The sequence below is a fragment of the Vidua macroura genome, chromosome 2, assembly GCF_024509145.1.
Source record: "Vidua macroura isolate BioBank_ID:100142 chromosome 2, ASM2450914v1, whole genome shotgun sequence".
Classification (NCBI taxonomy): domain Eukaryota; kingdom Metazoa; phylum Chordata; class Aves; order Passeriformes; family Viduidae; genus Vidua; species Vidua macroura.
The window spans coordinates 67,340,881-67,357,055 of NC_071572.1; the positions used below are offsets into that span (position 1 = coordinate 67,340,881).

At 40.4% G+C, this 16,175-nt stretch overlaps 1 protein-coding gene across 1 annotated transcript in view; it reads right to left on the reverse strand.

The window, feature by feature from the left end:
- Window positions 1–1,487: 1,487 nt before the first annotated feature.
- The window catches only part of DPT (dermatopontin), a 34,603-nt gene continuing 19,915 nt past the window's right edge, over window positions 1,488–16,175 (reverse strand). Inside the window, exons 3-4 of the mRNA XM_053971319.1 lie at window positions 8,593–8,700; window positions 1,488–2,882 (exon numbers count right to left, since the gene is read on the reverse strand). Coding sequence (XP_053827294.1) covers window positions 2,816–2,882; window positions 8,593–8,700 — 175 coding nt within the window. The 3' untranslated portion in view covers window positions 1,488–2,815. The remainder of the gene's footprint in view (window positions 2,883–8,592; window positions 8,701–16,175) is intronic.

Consider the following 16,175-nt stretch of genomic DNA (forward strand, 5'->3'; position numbering starts at 1 on the left):
CAGTATTTTCCCATACAGAAGGGTTAAGTCAATATTAGAAGCAGATACTGTAACTTAGATAAAAATTTAGATAAGGGCTAAGTTCAGTTCCTAGTTTTGTTAACTGGTTGTTGTAGGACTTCATGGGAACCACTCTTTCTCTGCCTCTGTTCTGCTTTTTGAGGTTTTTTCTGGTCCATATCCCATTTCTGCCTTCCCCCAAGATACATTCTGTTTCCCACCCACGCCTTTCCTCATCTGAGAATTACTTAACTTTCTGAAGAGGAGTCCTGTGAAATGTATTCTACACAGATGCACTGCTAGGGTGGAGCTGGGAATAGAGCATGGGTGGAAACAAGGGACTGGGACAGGGATGAGGAAGAACAGAGGCATGAGCCAGCAATGTGCGCAGGTGGCCAAAAAGACCAATGGCATCCTGGTCTGTATAAAAAATATTGTGTCAAGCAGTACTAGGGAAGCGACCGTCCCTTAGTACTTGACACCAGTGAAGTTGCACCTCAGATTCCGTGTCCAGTTCTGGGCCCCTCATGAGATGTAATATGTTGGGATCCTGGAGTCAGTCCAGAGAAGGGCAACGGAGCTGGTGAAGGGTCTGGAGCACAAGTCCTACAAGGAGCAGCTGAGAGAATTGAAGTTGTTCAGCCTGGGAGAAGAGGAGGCACAAGGGTGACCTTATCACTCTACAACTACCTGAAAGGAGAGTGTAGCAAGGTGAAGGTCAGGTTCTTCTCCCACACAACCAGAGACAAGGACGAGAGGTGCCAAGGCTGGACATCAGCAAGACTTTTTTCACTGAAAGTGATTAGACATTGGAATGGGCTGCCCAGAGAGATGGTGGAGGCATAATCTCTGGGCACATTCACGAGATGACTGGACATGGCACTTAGTGCTATGGTGTCGTTCTCATGATGGCATTCCATCACATGTTGGTCTCAACGATCTTGGAGGTCTTTTCCAACCTTAACGATTCTATGATATGGGACAATATGATACTGCAGCTCCAGGGCAAGGGACAGAACTGCTCTTTTCTGTGGCTCTGTAAATTTAAACCAGCTTAAGATGAGTACAGCTTAAGTACTGTCCCCTCAGAGGCCTTCATAAGCCCATGGTGTGCACACAGAATGAAGAGCAACCTAAGTAGTCAAGATAAAGTTGTGTGGGAGATGGGTTTCTGTCTAGAGCACGTATTCTCAGGGATGAACCTCCTGTGCCTAATTTTAGTGCACAGCCTTTTCCACTGATTCCCTGGCATGAGTGCCTTCTCTTCTGGTTCTTTGGCTTCCTTTGCCTATCTACCAGAGTCAGTGATCAAGCTTCTCCAGCTTCCCTAAGCTTATTAAATTCTCTTTCTCACTGTTATCTACATATCTCATCAACTGGTTCTCACAGAACTCCCTAATCACCTTTATAGTCTCTGAGAGTGACAGAAGGTTTGTTTGTGCACAAATTAATAAGCTGGCATAAGTAAAATCAATAAAGAACAAAGCTACAGCAAAGCAAAACCTATCATTCCTTTATTGGACAAGAGGGTATGCTTCTAAACATGCTAAAAATGCTTGAAATATGGAAACTCACTGGCAGACACCACAGTTTCCTATGAAACTTTGCAGCCTTAAATTGGCACATGGAGTCATCATGGCCCTTGAGCCAGCAGCACCAAAGCCACTGCTAAGTTCACTATTGAATTCATCAACTAAGAAACTGAACCCTAAATTCTGGCTTGTTCAAGAGTGAATATCCTACGTCAGATCTTTCTGAAATTGATCAATAGTCTTTCTTGTTGGACTGCAGCTGCACAAGTGCTGTGCAGTGTTGAAACATGGTCAATTTACACTTTATAGGATCTGCAAACTGGAGGAACTAAGGTCACTAACTTTATTTGTCTATTCTAAGCCAAGAATGTATTACCAAGGGAAGATGGATGTTGTACAGGCACCCATAGTGGAAACCAAATCCACCTGAAATTCAGATTCCTGAAGAATGTGATATCCATATTTACTGAGAGTGAATGGCCTGCCCTACTCCTGGGTTTGCCCACAGCAGAATTTGTGGTTAGTTTTGTCATCAGAGATTTTTAAGACAATATAAAAGAGACTCTCAGTAAAGCTGGGTTAGTCTTCTGTTTTTATTGGTAGATCTACTCTCATTTTTATCAGATACTGATGTCTTCCTGTTGTAAATACCCAGAATTCCCCCATATGGGCATACCTTTGTTGCTGAGGGCTGAGGGCCCTCAGCCTTTGTTGCTGAGGGCTGTAACAGGTAATGCCAGGTGCAGCCCATCAGACACCTCCCAGTGATGTTTTCTGCACACTTCCAGCTCTGAGAAGCTGGTAGGGGGGTCACTAGATTGGTTCCAAGTATGAAGTAGAAGACAGGAAAGTCTGGTGTATGCTGGGAAGTGTATAGTATGTTTCCACCTCATTCGGAGTGGCTATGGTGCTGGGAAGCCATTTATATAGAGCTTCTGTGTGAAAGGAAGGTGTATATGTTTAGAATGGCTATATGTATGTATAAGAAAGGTAACTGTGCATATGCCATAGATTTGTGTATCATAAACATGTATGTCATAAGCAAATTTAATTGAGGGATACAACTGTCAGTGCAGCTTGAAAGAATCCTCTGAATTCACTGTTGCAAGCATGTGGGTTGGCAATTCATGTATTAGCTCCAGAGGGAAAGAATTATGTCTTCAGCAGACAGCTGAAAAGTCTTGGTACGTTTTTGTGAGCCTAATCGATCTTCTCCTGTAATCACTAATTTCATCCCACCCTGTCTGTCTCCAAGCTTTCCAAGTGGAGTACACTCAATCTTTTTAAACATTTTGAAATGGGCAGTCATAGTCTGTCATCCTGCAGACAATAAATTTCCACTGACGATCCCTGCATGAAAGAGAGACAAGAGAGAGGTGTTAGTGAGCCAGAACATGCTATACAAATAAGAGTAATTTTATACCAGGTACTATGGCAACAAAAACATCTGTCTGCCATTAACTGACTTTCATCTGAGTGCTCTGTGCTTTCAAGAGCCAAAAGAACATTAAATATGTGTGATAGTTACAATTCCCTCACACTCCTTTACAAGATAAAAAAATCAGCTCTCTGAATATGTAGGGCTCTGAAGACAATGAATCCTGATGGTGATCAGTCCTGAATTAACTTTTAATCAGTGACAAAGAGGAAAAGGACAATTCTGTCAAAAGTTATTGTCACGTCATATATTGTTCAGTAATGTGTAAAAAGTGAAAAGTACTTGGGTGATTTGCAAGCTATGCCTAAGAGGGGTGTTATCCATACAGCAAATTTCACTTTCTTTCTTTCTTTTTTTTTTTTTAATGTCTTTCACTACTAGGTCTTACAGTTAGTGTCCTTCAACAAAGATCTGAAAGAATCAGCAGTGAGAGAAATGAAATTCACTTCTCATCCTTGGTCAAGTCACATGTGAAGAAGAGTAACATTTATGAATGTAAGGAGAGTTTATGCTCTTCTCAGTTTGTGATTGGTATTCTCTCTCAAGAGAGTGATAGGAAACCTAAGAATTATTAGTGGAAGCCTGACTGAAGCAGTGGGATTCAACAGTGGAGGCCAGTGACTTAGTGTCCAATAGCCACAACAGGTGACAGATATAATTTCCTCCTTAGCTTATTGTGCATTAAATTTTCCTTTGACAAATAGGCATGAGATCAGAGGATCAAATACTGTCCTGCTGTGAAGGGAATGTTGAATTTAGGCTGCTTGATACTGGCTAACTTGAATTTAGATCCCAACTACAGTCCTTGCAGATGGCAGTTGTCATTTATATTGATAATGGGTAGTCCTTCAAGAGGTTTCTGAAAGCTTGAATTTTGCTAATAGTGATGTCCTAAAGCTGAGGCATGGGATGGGTAATGCTGGTAATGGGTGATTTAATAGGAGCTTGCATTTAAAGACACCTGCACCAAACTGGTGCCAAACTGCTGCCTCTTGGGAGTGTGCTGAGACCTCTGAGCCCAGATTTTGGTATTAACTGTGCTTACATGGTGTCATTGACCGGGTGACTCTGTCCTGGAATAAGACTAATTTGACTCTTAAGCCCTGTAGGTATCCATTTTGTACCTACCCTGTAGGTATAAAATGTCTCATTGCAGCTTTCGTTAACTGAGGTTTTTTAATTGGAAATTTACTGTGCTGCTAAGCTAACAAGTTTATCCTGAGTGTCATTTGGAACTGGGTCTGTGTCATGCTCATCAGCAAGTATGATATAACAGTTATGTAGTGTTTCGCTTTAGTTTTCTTTAGATCTTTCCTAGACGTTTTAAATTGTAATTTTCTTGTAAAACTGTTACCAAAGGTTAATGAAATGCAAGATTCATATTTAGGTTTATTTTAAGAATCTCTTATTTGGTCTATGTGCATGCTCTTCAAAGACAGTTATTACTCTTTTGGTCACTAAGTTACCAAGAGAGATAAAAAATAAAGAGGACCCCTTTGTGGAAAACAGGATTATATCGGGGAAAGTTAAGGTCTGCTAAGACAGCACCCATTGTCAGAGAGACTTTTAGCTCAAAATCTTAGGTCAAGTAGTTTTTCTAAAATAGGACATTGTGAAATTAAAAGTCAAGCTCTTTAAAAGAAATGTATTTTAGTCACCTGAATTAATAACATGCTTTAAAATACTGGAACAGAATTATTTCTGTTCATTTCAGCTGAAATTCTGTTCATTTCAGCTGTCATTTCAGCTTGGACTTGCAGACACTAGCATATGTGTACATGGTCATGCATTTATGGCATATTACCTTTTTTCCCCTGTTACTTGTGTTTGAACTCAAGCATATATGCCCAGCTTCTCAGGATGCAGGCAATTACTTTGCACTATTGCTGCTGTGTGCTTAATTCAGTAGTTATTAGCATGTTTCAATTTGTAGATCTTACAAGTTTACCAATGGGGATGCAGATGCCATCAGGAATTGCCTTCTGAGGCATACACTAGAATATATCTGAACTTGCCTTTGCAGATCTTTAACACCAGTTTGTAGGTGTCATCCCCTCCCAGTTGCTGAATTCATGCATTTTCCTTGGCTTTGGGAATCAATATTGAACTGTCACTTTTGCTTTCCAGCTGTCATGTGCTGTCAGATTTGAATTTTTGCTGTATAGAGAAATTTCTTTTATCTCCAAATATTGTTGAATAATCTGTTTCCAATTCAGTTTAAAAATTCTGTGAATTCCTATTCATATTGAGTTTGACAAAATCCTCTTTCCTCAGTCATATGAAACATATTATGGACCTTAAATACCCTATAATTTAGCTCAGCTGAGCTTGGTGGATGTCCACTTTGTCTGGGCATTTCAAACATACTTTACTGTTGGGGTATCTGGCTGTCAATTTATTTTTCAGTAATGATATCTGAGCAGTTAAGAAATAACTGGCTATCCAGATGACCCAAACAAATGACGCAGAGAAGAGTTTTGTAAAAGAAACAAACTTATGACAGTCTGCATGTGCTATTTTTATACTATATAATGAAGGACAAGCTGTGGCTCTTACCAAGAACACCTGCTAATTCCCACCTCCCTGTCCAAGGTACTTGCTGCAGGTTGGGTTCTAAGTGTTCCAGTGGTGCTCTCTCGACTCAGGAGACTGATCCAACCAGATCACAGCCACCTAACAATGCTCCACCAAAAAGCCATACCATCATCACTTGGCACATTTCAGAGCTCAGGCTGAAGGTATTATGTTGTTTGGTTTGTGGGTTTAATTTTGGAAGCAATTTTGCCAAAGGTTTGCAATGTGCATGTGTATGGGGGCAGTTTCAGTTGTTTACAGCCTGCTTCAGATAGCCCATGTCCTTCTCTGAAATTTGACTGTATCAGTCTGTCTGATACAGATACTGCTCTTCCCTGCAAATGTTCCCTTATTTATGTCCTTAGGTCATCCTGTCTGCATTAGTATTATCACCACACTCCTGAATGGGCTCCCAGAGATACTTCAGGCCTTTTCTAATTCTTTCCAGATGCTTTTGTCTTGCTTTATAGACAGTTGTTTTCTCCTTTTGACCTATTTAAAATGAGACTGGAAAATGTAAATAGTAATCAGTTCCAAAGTCTGTTCTCCCCAAACAAGCAGTTAAAACCTTTGATGATCAACAATAACTCTTTCATTCATTCCTGATACACAGGCATGGAAACTCACAGTGATTACAGAAGTGTTGCTGAGGATAGCATAATTCTAAACTTTCTATGTTCTTTGCCATAAGCATCACGTGCTGTCTCAGATGTCCTTGTATCAACAGTGGCCTCACTGATGCAATGTCTTAGGAAGTAGGAAGGATAGATATGATTTCTGCAAGTTTATTGAAGAAGTCTAAAAATACCTACCTGTTTGAAGTGGGAAAGCTTAAACTGAAATACCTTCAAAGGCTTTTTCTTGCCTCTTGTTAGCTCAAGAACATTGTCCATGTGAACAAAATAGTAGGGACACAAGTTTAATGTGCTTGAAAATGAAGAGGAATTTAAAAATGTTCACAAAACCAAGTGGAAATGTGCATGCTCCAGGCAGACTGAGACTCAGAAGACTTTTTCCTGCTCCTATTCTGCTTCGTGGACTGCAAATAATCATTAAGAATGACAAATTTGCTGACTTTTGTGATTCATCCTGCTCAGGAGGAGTGTTACAGCCTGAATCTGAATTCTGAACTGGTGTAACAAGATTTTTTTTTCACTTCATTCTCTTGGCAACATAAATTGTTTCTGGTTGTTCTGGAAGCTGAGGACCAGAAAGTTCATTGGTGCAGAAAACTTTTCTAGTTTGCAATTCACAAAATATCTTCTCTGTAGTTTCAACCTGCTACTGTTGCAGGTGTATGATTGCCACCAGAGCAGAGATAGGACAAAGGTGTGCTGGTGGCTTCTTCCTCTTCCTGGCACTGTGGTCCCAGTGCACATTCCCATGATGCTGCCTTTGCTCCTGACCAGTTGCCCCACTGTCACCCTGTTCTGAAGGCTTTCTTCAGCAGCCAGAAACAGCAATCTGCTCAGAGGCATAGGCTACCTTGGCTGCTTTGTTTTCCAGGCTTGTCCTTGTGATTCCAGACTTTACCCTGGTCAACATGCGATGGAGTCTGGAATCCAGCTGCAGGGAAATGCACTTTCTGCATTATTTCCCCTACTCTCTGCCACAGCCATGAGGAACAAGGATTAAGGACAGTACTGGAAAATATTTAAGATGAAAAGCCCGGAATGGGGCTGTCCCTTATGACCTTGTAATTTCTTTATCTAAAGAGATAAATAGATATCCTTGAGTCGAGTATCTATGAAAGTTATTCTTCTACTTGTAATAAGAATTTGCAGACATGGCTTCCATTTGGTAATAAACAGGATAATGTATTTTAGCCAGGAAATTACAGTTATGGACCTGCAACAGTCTTACAATGTGTTGTCACTTCTGGAAAAGCCTCTTTATTTTAGGTGACCTTTTGGTTGAGGGATCCCTATGGTGAACTTTGGCAAACTGAGAGTGTTACAGTGACAAAAGCACTTTGGCTGCTTTGAGTGTTTTTAGAGACACTTTGAAATATTGATGTCTTTAAGCTCCCACTTCTCTCTTCACTCCCCCTTCTCATGTAGCCCGTGTTGGCAGAGCAGTGCAGCACACTTTGCCTTGCTGTCTGTGTTTTGCTTGATAACAAATGCTTTAATATACAGGACTGATGTGCCTAATAAAAGACATCAGCAAAGAAATAGCTCATGATTGATGTATTAGAGGGCAGCTTAAAAGAATCAAGATCCCTCTCCCACAATCAGGTTTCAGTGGCTGCTTATACTCTTCTTAAACCTGCTCTGCTAGGATGTCTGCCCTAGGCAGACAACAGTGTATGATTTATGTTAAACCCAAAGTTTAAAACTTTGCAGTTGTGCATAGTAAAAAGGGATAAACATTCCTGTTTAACTGAATGGAAAAATTGTGAATCCATTTGCATGACTACAACTTCACTAGCCATAGGGCCTCTCCCAAGAGGACTAGCAAATGCCAAGAAATGACCAGGACTGATCAAGAAAATGTAGTTAACTCATTTTCTGGAAAGGGATCAAGGTGCTTGGCACTGCCTGAATTCCTGGAGTGGCTTGAATTTGTTAGAATTATGCTGAAATAGATTGGGCAGTTTAAAGCATTCACATCACAGTTTGTATGGTCTTAATTTTGCATGATGGCAGATTCCCTGCTTCTCTGCAAAGAAAAGTGGACCAAAATAGGTCCCTCACTCCCTGAAGGCACAGGGTGTTTTTACTGAGCTCAATGAAATATGCTCCAACTAGAGGTAGGTGAGAAAGTATACTGAAGATCTATTGCATTTGATGAAGGTCAGATTCAGCCCAACCTACCACTGCTGTATTTTTCACTGTTCAGATGGAAATGTCAAATGATCCCCATTAGCATGCCCTGCTCCTGATACACCACTCTGGACAATGAATCATATGTACTGTGAACTTTGCTCCTCAGAATTACTAGCGTGATGCTGAGTACCACAGCACATGGTGTGTAGCCACACACTGTTGGAGGAAATATAAAAGACAGAATTTTAAAAATTTCTAATGAAATAGATGAAAAGCAAACCTGTGTACGGCAGAGAAAGTTGTGGTTGCCCCACGGATGTAATAGTCGTAAGTGTACATCATCATGTCCATATCTTCTCTATAGTGTCCTGGATATTCTGTTGTTAACCTTTACATTAAGGAAAAAGAAGATTTTGTAATTTGCCATCTTATAGAAGAGTCCAGTTGAATGGGTTCAACTCAATTAGTAGATTTCTCCTGCCTCTTTGAAAGTTCTTGTTTCTTAACAGCACTACAAGATACAGTCTCATGAGACTGCCTTTCTCCTCTATGCATCTAATTCAGGTAGCTATTTGAATAAAATTCAGCAACTTTAGAACAGTTAAGAGCAAACTGCAGTATTGGAATGTGTGTATATACATCTGCAGCTCTGGGATAAAAGCAATCTGAACAAGAAGATAAAACTCGCCTACTACTTATGTCTTTATTGCAGGGATTTGCTCCAGTAAATTTTCCTCTTGTGAATCTCTTAGGTTTGGGGCTGTAGACTGCAGTAAATGTTGCCAAGTCAAACGACTCTAAGCATTTATTCATTTATGAATTGTATTAAGTACATGTAACAATTAATCCATTACTCTTCATTGTTTCCTCTTTCTGCCTAATTTATAATGTAAAAATATGGGCCTGGACAGTGGTGTGTAGTGTATTTTATCTGAGAACCTCAAAGTGCTTCTTCAATTATTAACCAAATTATGATTGCTGCTTCCCTGGGAAATAGGCAAGTAATACTGTAATTCATTTTACAGATAATGAGCAGATTCAGGAAGGGGCTGGAAGCTTGACCAGTACTTTCTGTCAACATTATACTAGAAGTCTGAATGGAAACCTGGCACTCCTTGTATTACACCATGTTACGTGGGAATTGCTACTGGAGTTGGCAGCTTCACTCTGAAACAGCAAAGAGAAGCATCAGGTCCCCTGTAAGGGAGATGCTGACCCTGTGGAAATAAACAGCCCAACTCCTGTGGAGACTAAGAGGGTTAAGAAACATTTACAGAAATCCTGTCAACCTTTTCCTGACTTAATCCAACCCAGCAGCAGTACTTGAATGATGCTTGAAGGTGATTGAAGCACATTCCAGCCAGCACTCATGCATGTTTACATTTTGTTAAATCAGTGGAATCTAAGCACAGGCTTAAATATTTTACTCACTAGGAATATAGTTTTTGGGATGGGCTTGAGTTTTCATGAGGTACTTTGGGTGCTTTTGGAGTCCAAACTTGTAGCTGTTGGAGAACTCAGAAGTGGAAAGTTTACCTGAAAACTGTGGTACTCTGGGCTAAAAGGGTGCTTTCCAGGTCATATTCAGCTTTTGAGTGTAAAAGATCATTCAGTTACAACATCATTGCTAACAAATCATTTTTCCTTGACAAATGAAAAATGTGTCTGCATATGAAACTCAAGCATGACCTTATAATAGCCTCAAGTCTAATCAGTTAACTTCTTTGAATATGTCTTCTTCTCATACTTCCTTTCCTTTGGCCATGAAAATCACCACACAGATTCTGATTTATAGTACAAGGACATCCATCCCAGAGTGTGTTTGGGATGCAGAAAGTCAGGCCTGGTCACAGTGTCTGTTCTCTGAGTTCTGACCGAGGACACATAGATGTGCAAAGCCCTTGTGGTGCTCTGCCATTGGTAAGAAATAACAGCAGTATTTCACAGGTCATGCAGACAGATGCTGCAGACTAGGAGAAAGAGAAGAAACCATGAATGCTGCCCACTCAGCCAGAGGAGAGTCCCTATATCTAGTTTACTAATTTGAAGCCTGACTGTCTGATACTACATCTTCAGAAAATCCAGGGTCATAGAGGGTTTTTAAAATGAAGACCAGCTATGGACTGGCATTTAATTTTGCTACTCTCCCATCAACTCCAGGTTTTGAAACTTTGCTTAGCTATTATTATGAGAAACCACTAAGACATGTGTTTCTGTATGTTCTACCAAATGTGTTTCAGAACATCTGTTTGGCACTCAGCAAGGAAAATATTCTGTAATCTTAACCAGCAGTATGTGCTGGGCAGATGAGAGTGTGCACAACACAAGGTTAAAAAGCTGCTTTTTTCTCTACTCAGAAACAGTACTGAGAGTCAGTTCTTTGAACTTCTTTCATGGGCCTCTCAGTTGAAAAGTAAATCTGATGACAAACTTCTGAATTGCTATGGTCTCACAGACCATTAGCAGAGGCATGCAGTGTTATTCTGAAGTGCAGTGGGAGTCTTCATTTAGCTTCCCTCTCTTTTCTTTCTGCTACTGTCATCTTCCCCTCCCTCTGTATTAACTTCTCCACATTACCATGAAGCCTCTTAAGGCTCCTCCACTAAGAAATGTTAAAAAGCAAATCTACGCAATTACCAAAAATAAATTATTTGGGGATTTGAGCTGCAATGAACTGTGTCTTGTTTCATAGGCAGATGCCTACTGGTTCCTTTTGTTCTGGAGAGAAAAATTATAAATAGTGCTATGACAGCAATGTTCAAGTTCACATGAGTCTGTGTGGTCTGTGTAATTAATTTCTCTTTGATGACTTCTGTACTCATTTCTGAAACTGTTCCCCTAAGCCCCTGCATTTCAAAGTTGTCTGGGTTGCACTGTGTCCTTTAGACGGAAATGCAATTGATCATCCATGTAGCAGGGCTCTGTGGTGTGTCCCATTCCTTTTCTATTATCTCAATTTTTTGAATCCTGAGGGTAATTCACAGAAAATGTGCCTGCCCTAGAGATGCCCTAGTGTTTAATGCATAGGGATAGTCAGTATGTGGTTTTCACATCATGAAGGGGAGAAAGGTCATTAAAGACAGCCATTGAAGGTCTTCCCAAAGGGATCTACCTGACACAGCACAGTGGTTCCCTTAGGTTTTGTTGTAGCTTGGTCTGTGCCCTTATTATCAAGTACCTAACTGAAAATGTTAAATGTTTTAGTCACTAATGAATACAAAGTGCATATCAAGTTCTGAGCCACCTATCATGGCCCTACAGACACGTAATTTATTTACAAACATGATAGCATTTGTAAGTCACGTGTGGCAATGTATGGTTTGTACCCAAGAGGAGTCACTAAACAAGTGTGAGACACTTCTTGCCCTGGTTAGTGAGGATTTGCCTGCCCAGGGGCTTTTCAGGTGGGAAAAGCCATCCACCTGTGTCCTGTAAGCACTTCTGGCATTGAACTCATAGCAAAGAGAATTGGGCTAGGGGAGCAGTGAGAAGCCTGGGAATTGCCAAGTGCCCAAGGTTGCTGCTGCTGTTTGGGGTGTTGTATAACCAAGCCAGGGTGTGTGTGGTGCCTGAGGGGGTAGATGACAGGGGACCTTAGGAAAGAGGCTGGCAAAGCAGCTCTGAGAAGATGTGTGTTATAGCAACTGTGGGCTCTAGGCACTAAGTAATTTGGTGCCAAACAAACGCTGAGGGGCAGGGGCCAGCAGGGTGCATTTAGTGGAATAGTTTGTTAAACTCAGATACACACACAGGTGTTAAGTTTGGGGAAGGACTTGTAGGGGAGAAAAGAGTAATGTGAGACCTTTAACAAGTGGTAGACTTTTCAGTCTGTATGATGTGTTTCCAAGAAAATACAGAAAACAGAAACTCTGGTAATACTTTTCAAATCTGCTTCTGGATACTTTTCAAATCTGCTTCAAATCTGATACCGGGTGTATGATGTTTGGGCAAAAGAAACTTGAAGCACCAGTGCATCAAGGTAATTCTGTGTTAAGGACTGGGAAAGGAAATCTTGTGATAAGGGGTGTAAATAGTTTGGCCTGTGTGTGAGACAGCAGGAAAAGTTGACAGAAAAAGGTATTTTCATAATGGCATTTTTAGCTAGAATAGGGTTGATGTGGAATGGTTTATCTTTTCAGTGGTTTACATTGCTCCAGCCATCCACACATTTTTATAATTCACTATAATCCTATAAATCTTGCTCAGGGTAGGATATGTATTGAAAAAAAGGCATTAAATCTTTACCAGGGTTACTGTTGTTTTTATTTTAATCTGAAAACAACTGTGTTGTTTATTTTCCATGGTGAAGAATTGCTATGGTAGAGATTAATAGAAAACACAGAGTTACTCATTTAGCACTGAGAAGAAGGTTTTGTACTAATCTACAGTGATCTGTGGCACTCTTTTAACAATTGACTTCAGAAATAGTTATCATGAGTCCATTATTTGCCAATAAGAAGATCAAGTCACACCGATGGCCTTAATATGTACAGCCTGCTGATTAAAGAAATAAATGAGAATTGTAAGTATACCTTGCTTTCAGATGCCAAGCAGAGAAAAGAAATGAGTCTTTTAAAATATGAGAGATAGTTAGTGTTAGAACAGTTTCTGGCTCCAATTGTGGAATATACTTATTCCCTGATCATAAGTACATGGTTTTGGAATATCTTACGCTGTTTTCTTCTTGTGCAATTACAGTGCTAACAAGATTAATGGCTTCTCTTTAACCTTCATTTCCCTCTTTGTGGCTGAACTCTTCCTCTAACAATGCCACAGCCAAAAGAAAGAGCTGTTCCATTTCAAGAGGAAGACATAAGCTTTGACATTAACTTTCTGACATTTGAGGACAAGGAGTGTCCCCTGACACTCCTGACTTTATGGCCTTACTTTCAGATGTTGTTTACAAGTGCTTCAAGAGTATGTCTTTCCTAAAGGAGAAATTTTTTTCAAGAGCCAAAAGCCTGCAAGTTACATTCAATGAACATGGGAATCATATGCCTCTTTAATCAGTTTCAACTCTTCCTCCAGCTGGAAGACAGAGGTCATCTGCTTTTAAAAATGCATCATATGTTGAAAAGCCAAAGAAGGTCTTAGTAAGCTGTCTACAGAAATTCCAGCAACTGCTCTAAGTACATATCCCAGGTTGCCAAGCTCCCAGGGAACTAGAGATGTCCTGGAGCTCCTGTAGAGATGAGAAGTTCTCTTGTGTGGCCGTGTCATGTGTTTTGGGATTGAGCTCAGGCTCCAGGCTCTGAGCCCATAGATTCACACAGACACACCACTGCTGCGGTGTTCCCACTGTGTTGCACTGAAAGCCACAAGCCCTCCCAGGGCTGAGGAGCCACAAGGCTGGAGGCCAGCACAATGGGAACACAGTTCTTCCAGACCTGCACAAGCTCATGCAATGCAGGTACAAGCAGCAGCAGAGAGCTCAAGGCAACTTGTGCCTGTTCCTCAAGAAAGATGTCCAAAATAACTTGGCCAGATTTCCAATGTCAGATCAAATGTGTTTCTCCTAAAATGTCTCTGGAAGAAGGTCATGCAGATTGAACTGCAAGGTTGTATTTGATGGGTAATATTAAAAATAAAAATTAAAAAAAAATCAACCTCCCCCAACAGTTAAATACCTTTTAGACATGGAAAAACAGGGGAGGAAAATTGGGTTGTCCAGAACCGCATGTTTCCACAACATCTATTCTGAGTTCACCTCTTGGATTTGTACCTCTGCTACTGGTTATTTCTGAGAAACCTGCATAGGATCACATAATTTTCAATATGTCTTGTGTGGCAGGTTGAGTCAGAAAAACAAATAAGTACTTTAAACCCCATAACTCTTGGAAAATGTAATTGTTGCCTGGACAGTGTCACCACGACAGAGAGCAGCCACAGCTCCAGACAGACCTTCTGGCATTTAAACTGCTCATTGTTTCGAGAAGGGAAACAGTCATAAACAGTCTGTAGACTTGGGGCTGCTCTGTGACATGTGTTTGCTTTTCAGAGTATGGAGTCAAGCTTTCTTTTCTGGCAAAGAGAAAAATCGGAGCTCTAATGGGAACACTTAGTGACACTGTCTCTGCATCTGTGATAGATTTGCTTCCTTTATGGTGTAAATCAGCACACAGTTTATTTGTGGTAGCAATCCCTAGCCAGGTAAAGTAAAGAGAGCTTTTCTGCCTCCTGTGAGCAATGTTAATTATTTTCAGTATGTTAAAAATGTGCAGAATCCATGACAAGTCTTGGCATGATGAAGAAGGCAACTCAGTACTTGTAAAAAAATTTACAAAGCAAGTGCAAAACTATGAGACTGGAAAAGATTAGTAAATTTATTTTTCAATATGAGCTTACTGCAGAGGAAAACTGGGAATTAATGGCAAGAGGATGAGCTGTGAAACAGGACTAGAGGGTTGAAGGAGTAAGGATATAAATGCTAACAAATAAACTCCTTCTGCATGTATTTGACTTCAGTCATTTTATTAAGCAAAGGGAAAGCAAAGCATTGGTTTCAGTCAACATGATGGTGTTATAAATTAGTATTCCAACAAATACTAGCAGTATTCAAAAAACACAGGAATATTCTAGGTGCAAAAACCAGGGCAAATTCTAACATATCAGTTGTATGGCTCATGCACATAAGAAAAACCTGTCTTTATTCATTGTAGGGTCATCTCACTTCAGGAGGAATGTGAAGCAGAAGAGGCAAGAGAAACCATATATAAGGATCAGCTGGTTTACTGCTTTTATGTGTACTGGAGGGGCCTGTATGGAGTCAACTGGAAGAGGAAGGAATCAAATACCCAAGGTGAGAGCTAATTTGGAACAGAGTTTTGTCACACCTCAAGATTGTCAGTTTTCTTAAAAATGCATTTCTGCCCACATCTGGTTTCATACTTGAGGATACATTGCTTATTAAAAATCAAGGCTGCTGAGAAATTCTGCAGCATGGATTTTCTTTGAATATGGATTTTCCTGTGTAATATATGATCCACAAAGTAGTACCACCATCACTGCACACTTTCCTGGTATTACTTTTCCACATAGTCATATACTAATAGAAGCCTTTGCATGAAAATAAGCCTCTCCAACCAAAAAATAAGAGTCAGCAGCATGCTGATTGTCAATTCTCCACAATTACTTTATTTACAATGAGTTCTTGGAACAGAGCAAACACTAGTATCGTTTGGGGCAGAAACTGCAATAAATAATGATACACTATACGCACACTTTTTTTGTTGTGTCTCACATGCATATACAATGTGAGGTCTTACTCATGGTAGCCCAGAACTACTTTGCAATTTGTTTGGAAGACATATTCTTTCTGTCAAGTGCATGTTAACCAGTGCAAGATACAGACCAGAAGCATGGTGTGTGAACAAGGTATTGTGACAACAGCTTGGAAATGCCAATGAAAGTTATGTTGTGAGTGAGATCTCCTGAGCTTAGGGGATGGGAAGTTTGGTTTCTGTACACTGAAATTTAGCAACTCAGACAAGTCACATCTGTGACTTCATGAGTAAATTGAGTCCAAAGCATGGGGTTTCACACTATCCCAGTGAAGTTCATGTTGGTTATATATTACCATAACAACCAGCACTCGCCCAGAGTACTACTACTCTGTCTAGGCAGGGAAAGAGAGTAAACCAGAAAATAAACCGTTCCTAGCAGATGATAGAAAAGAGACCCCTGTTATGGAGGAGAGACTTTATCTGCATGGTGTGGATCCTCCAGTAAAAAAGGTCCTCCTGTGTGCAATCCCAGGATAACTCTGGTGGAAAAGGACTTCAAAAAGTCTCTGTGACAGCCCTCTGCTCCAAACAGGGTCAACCACAAGGTCAGACCAGGCTTCTCAGCTTTTATTTGGTTCAG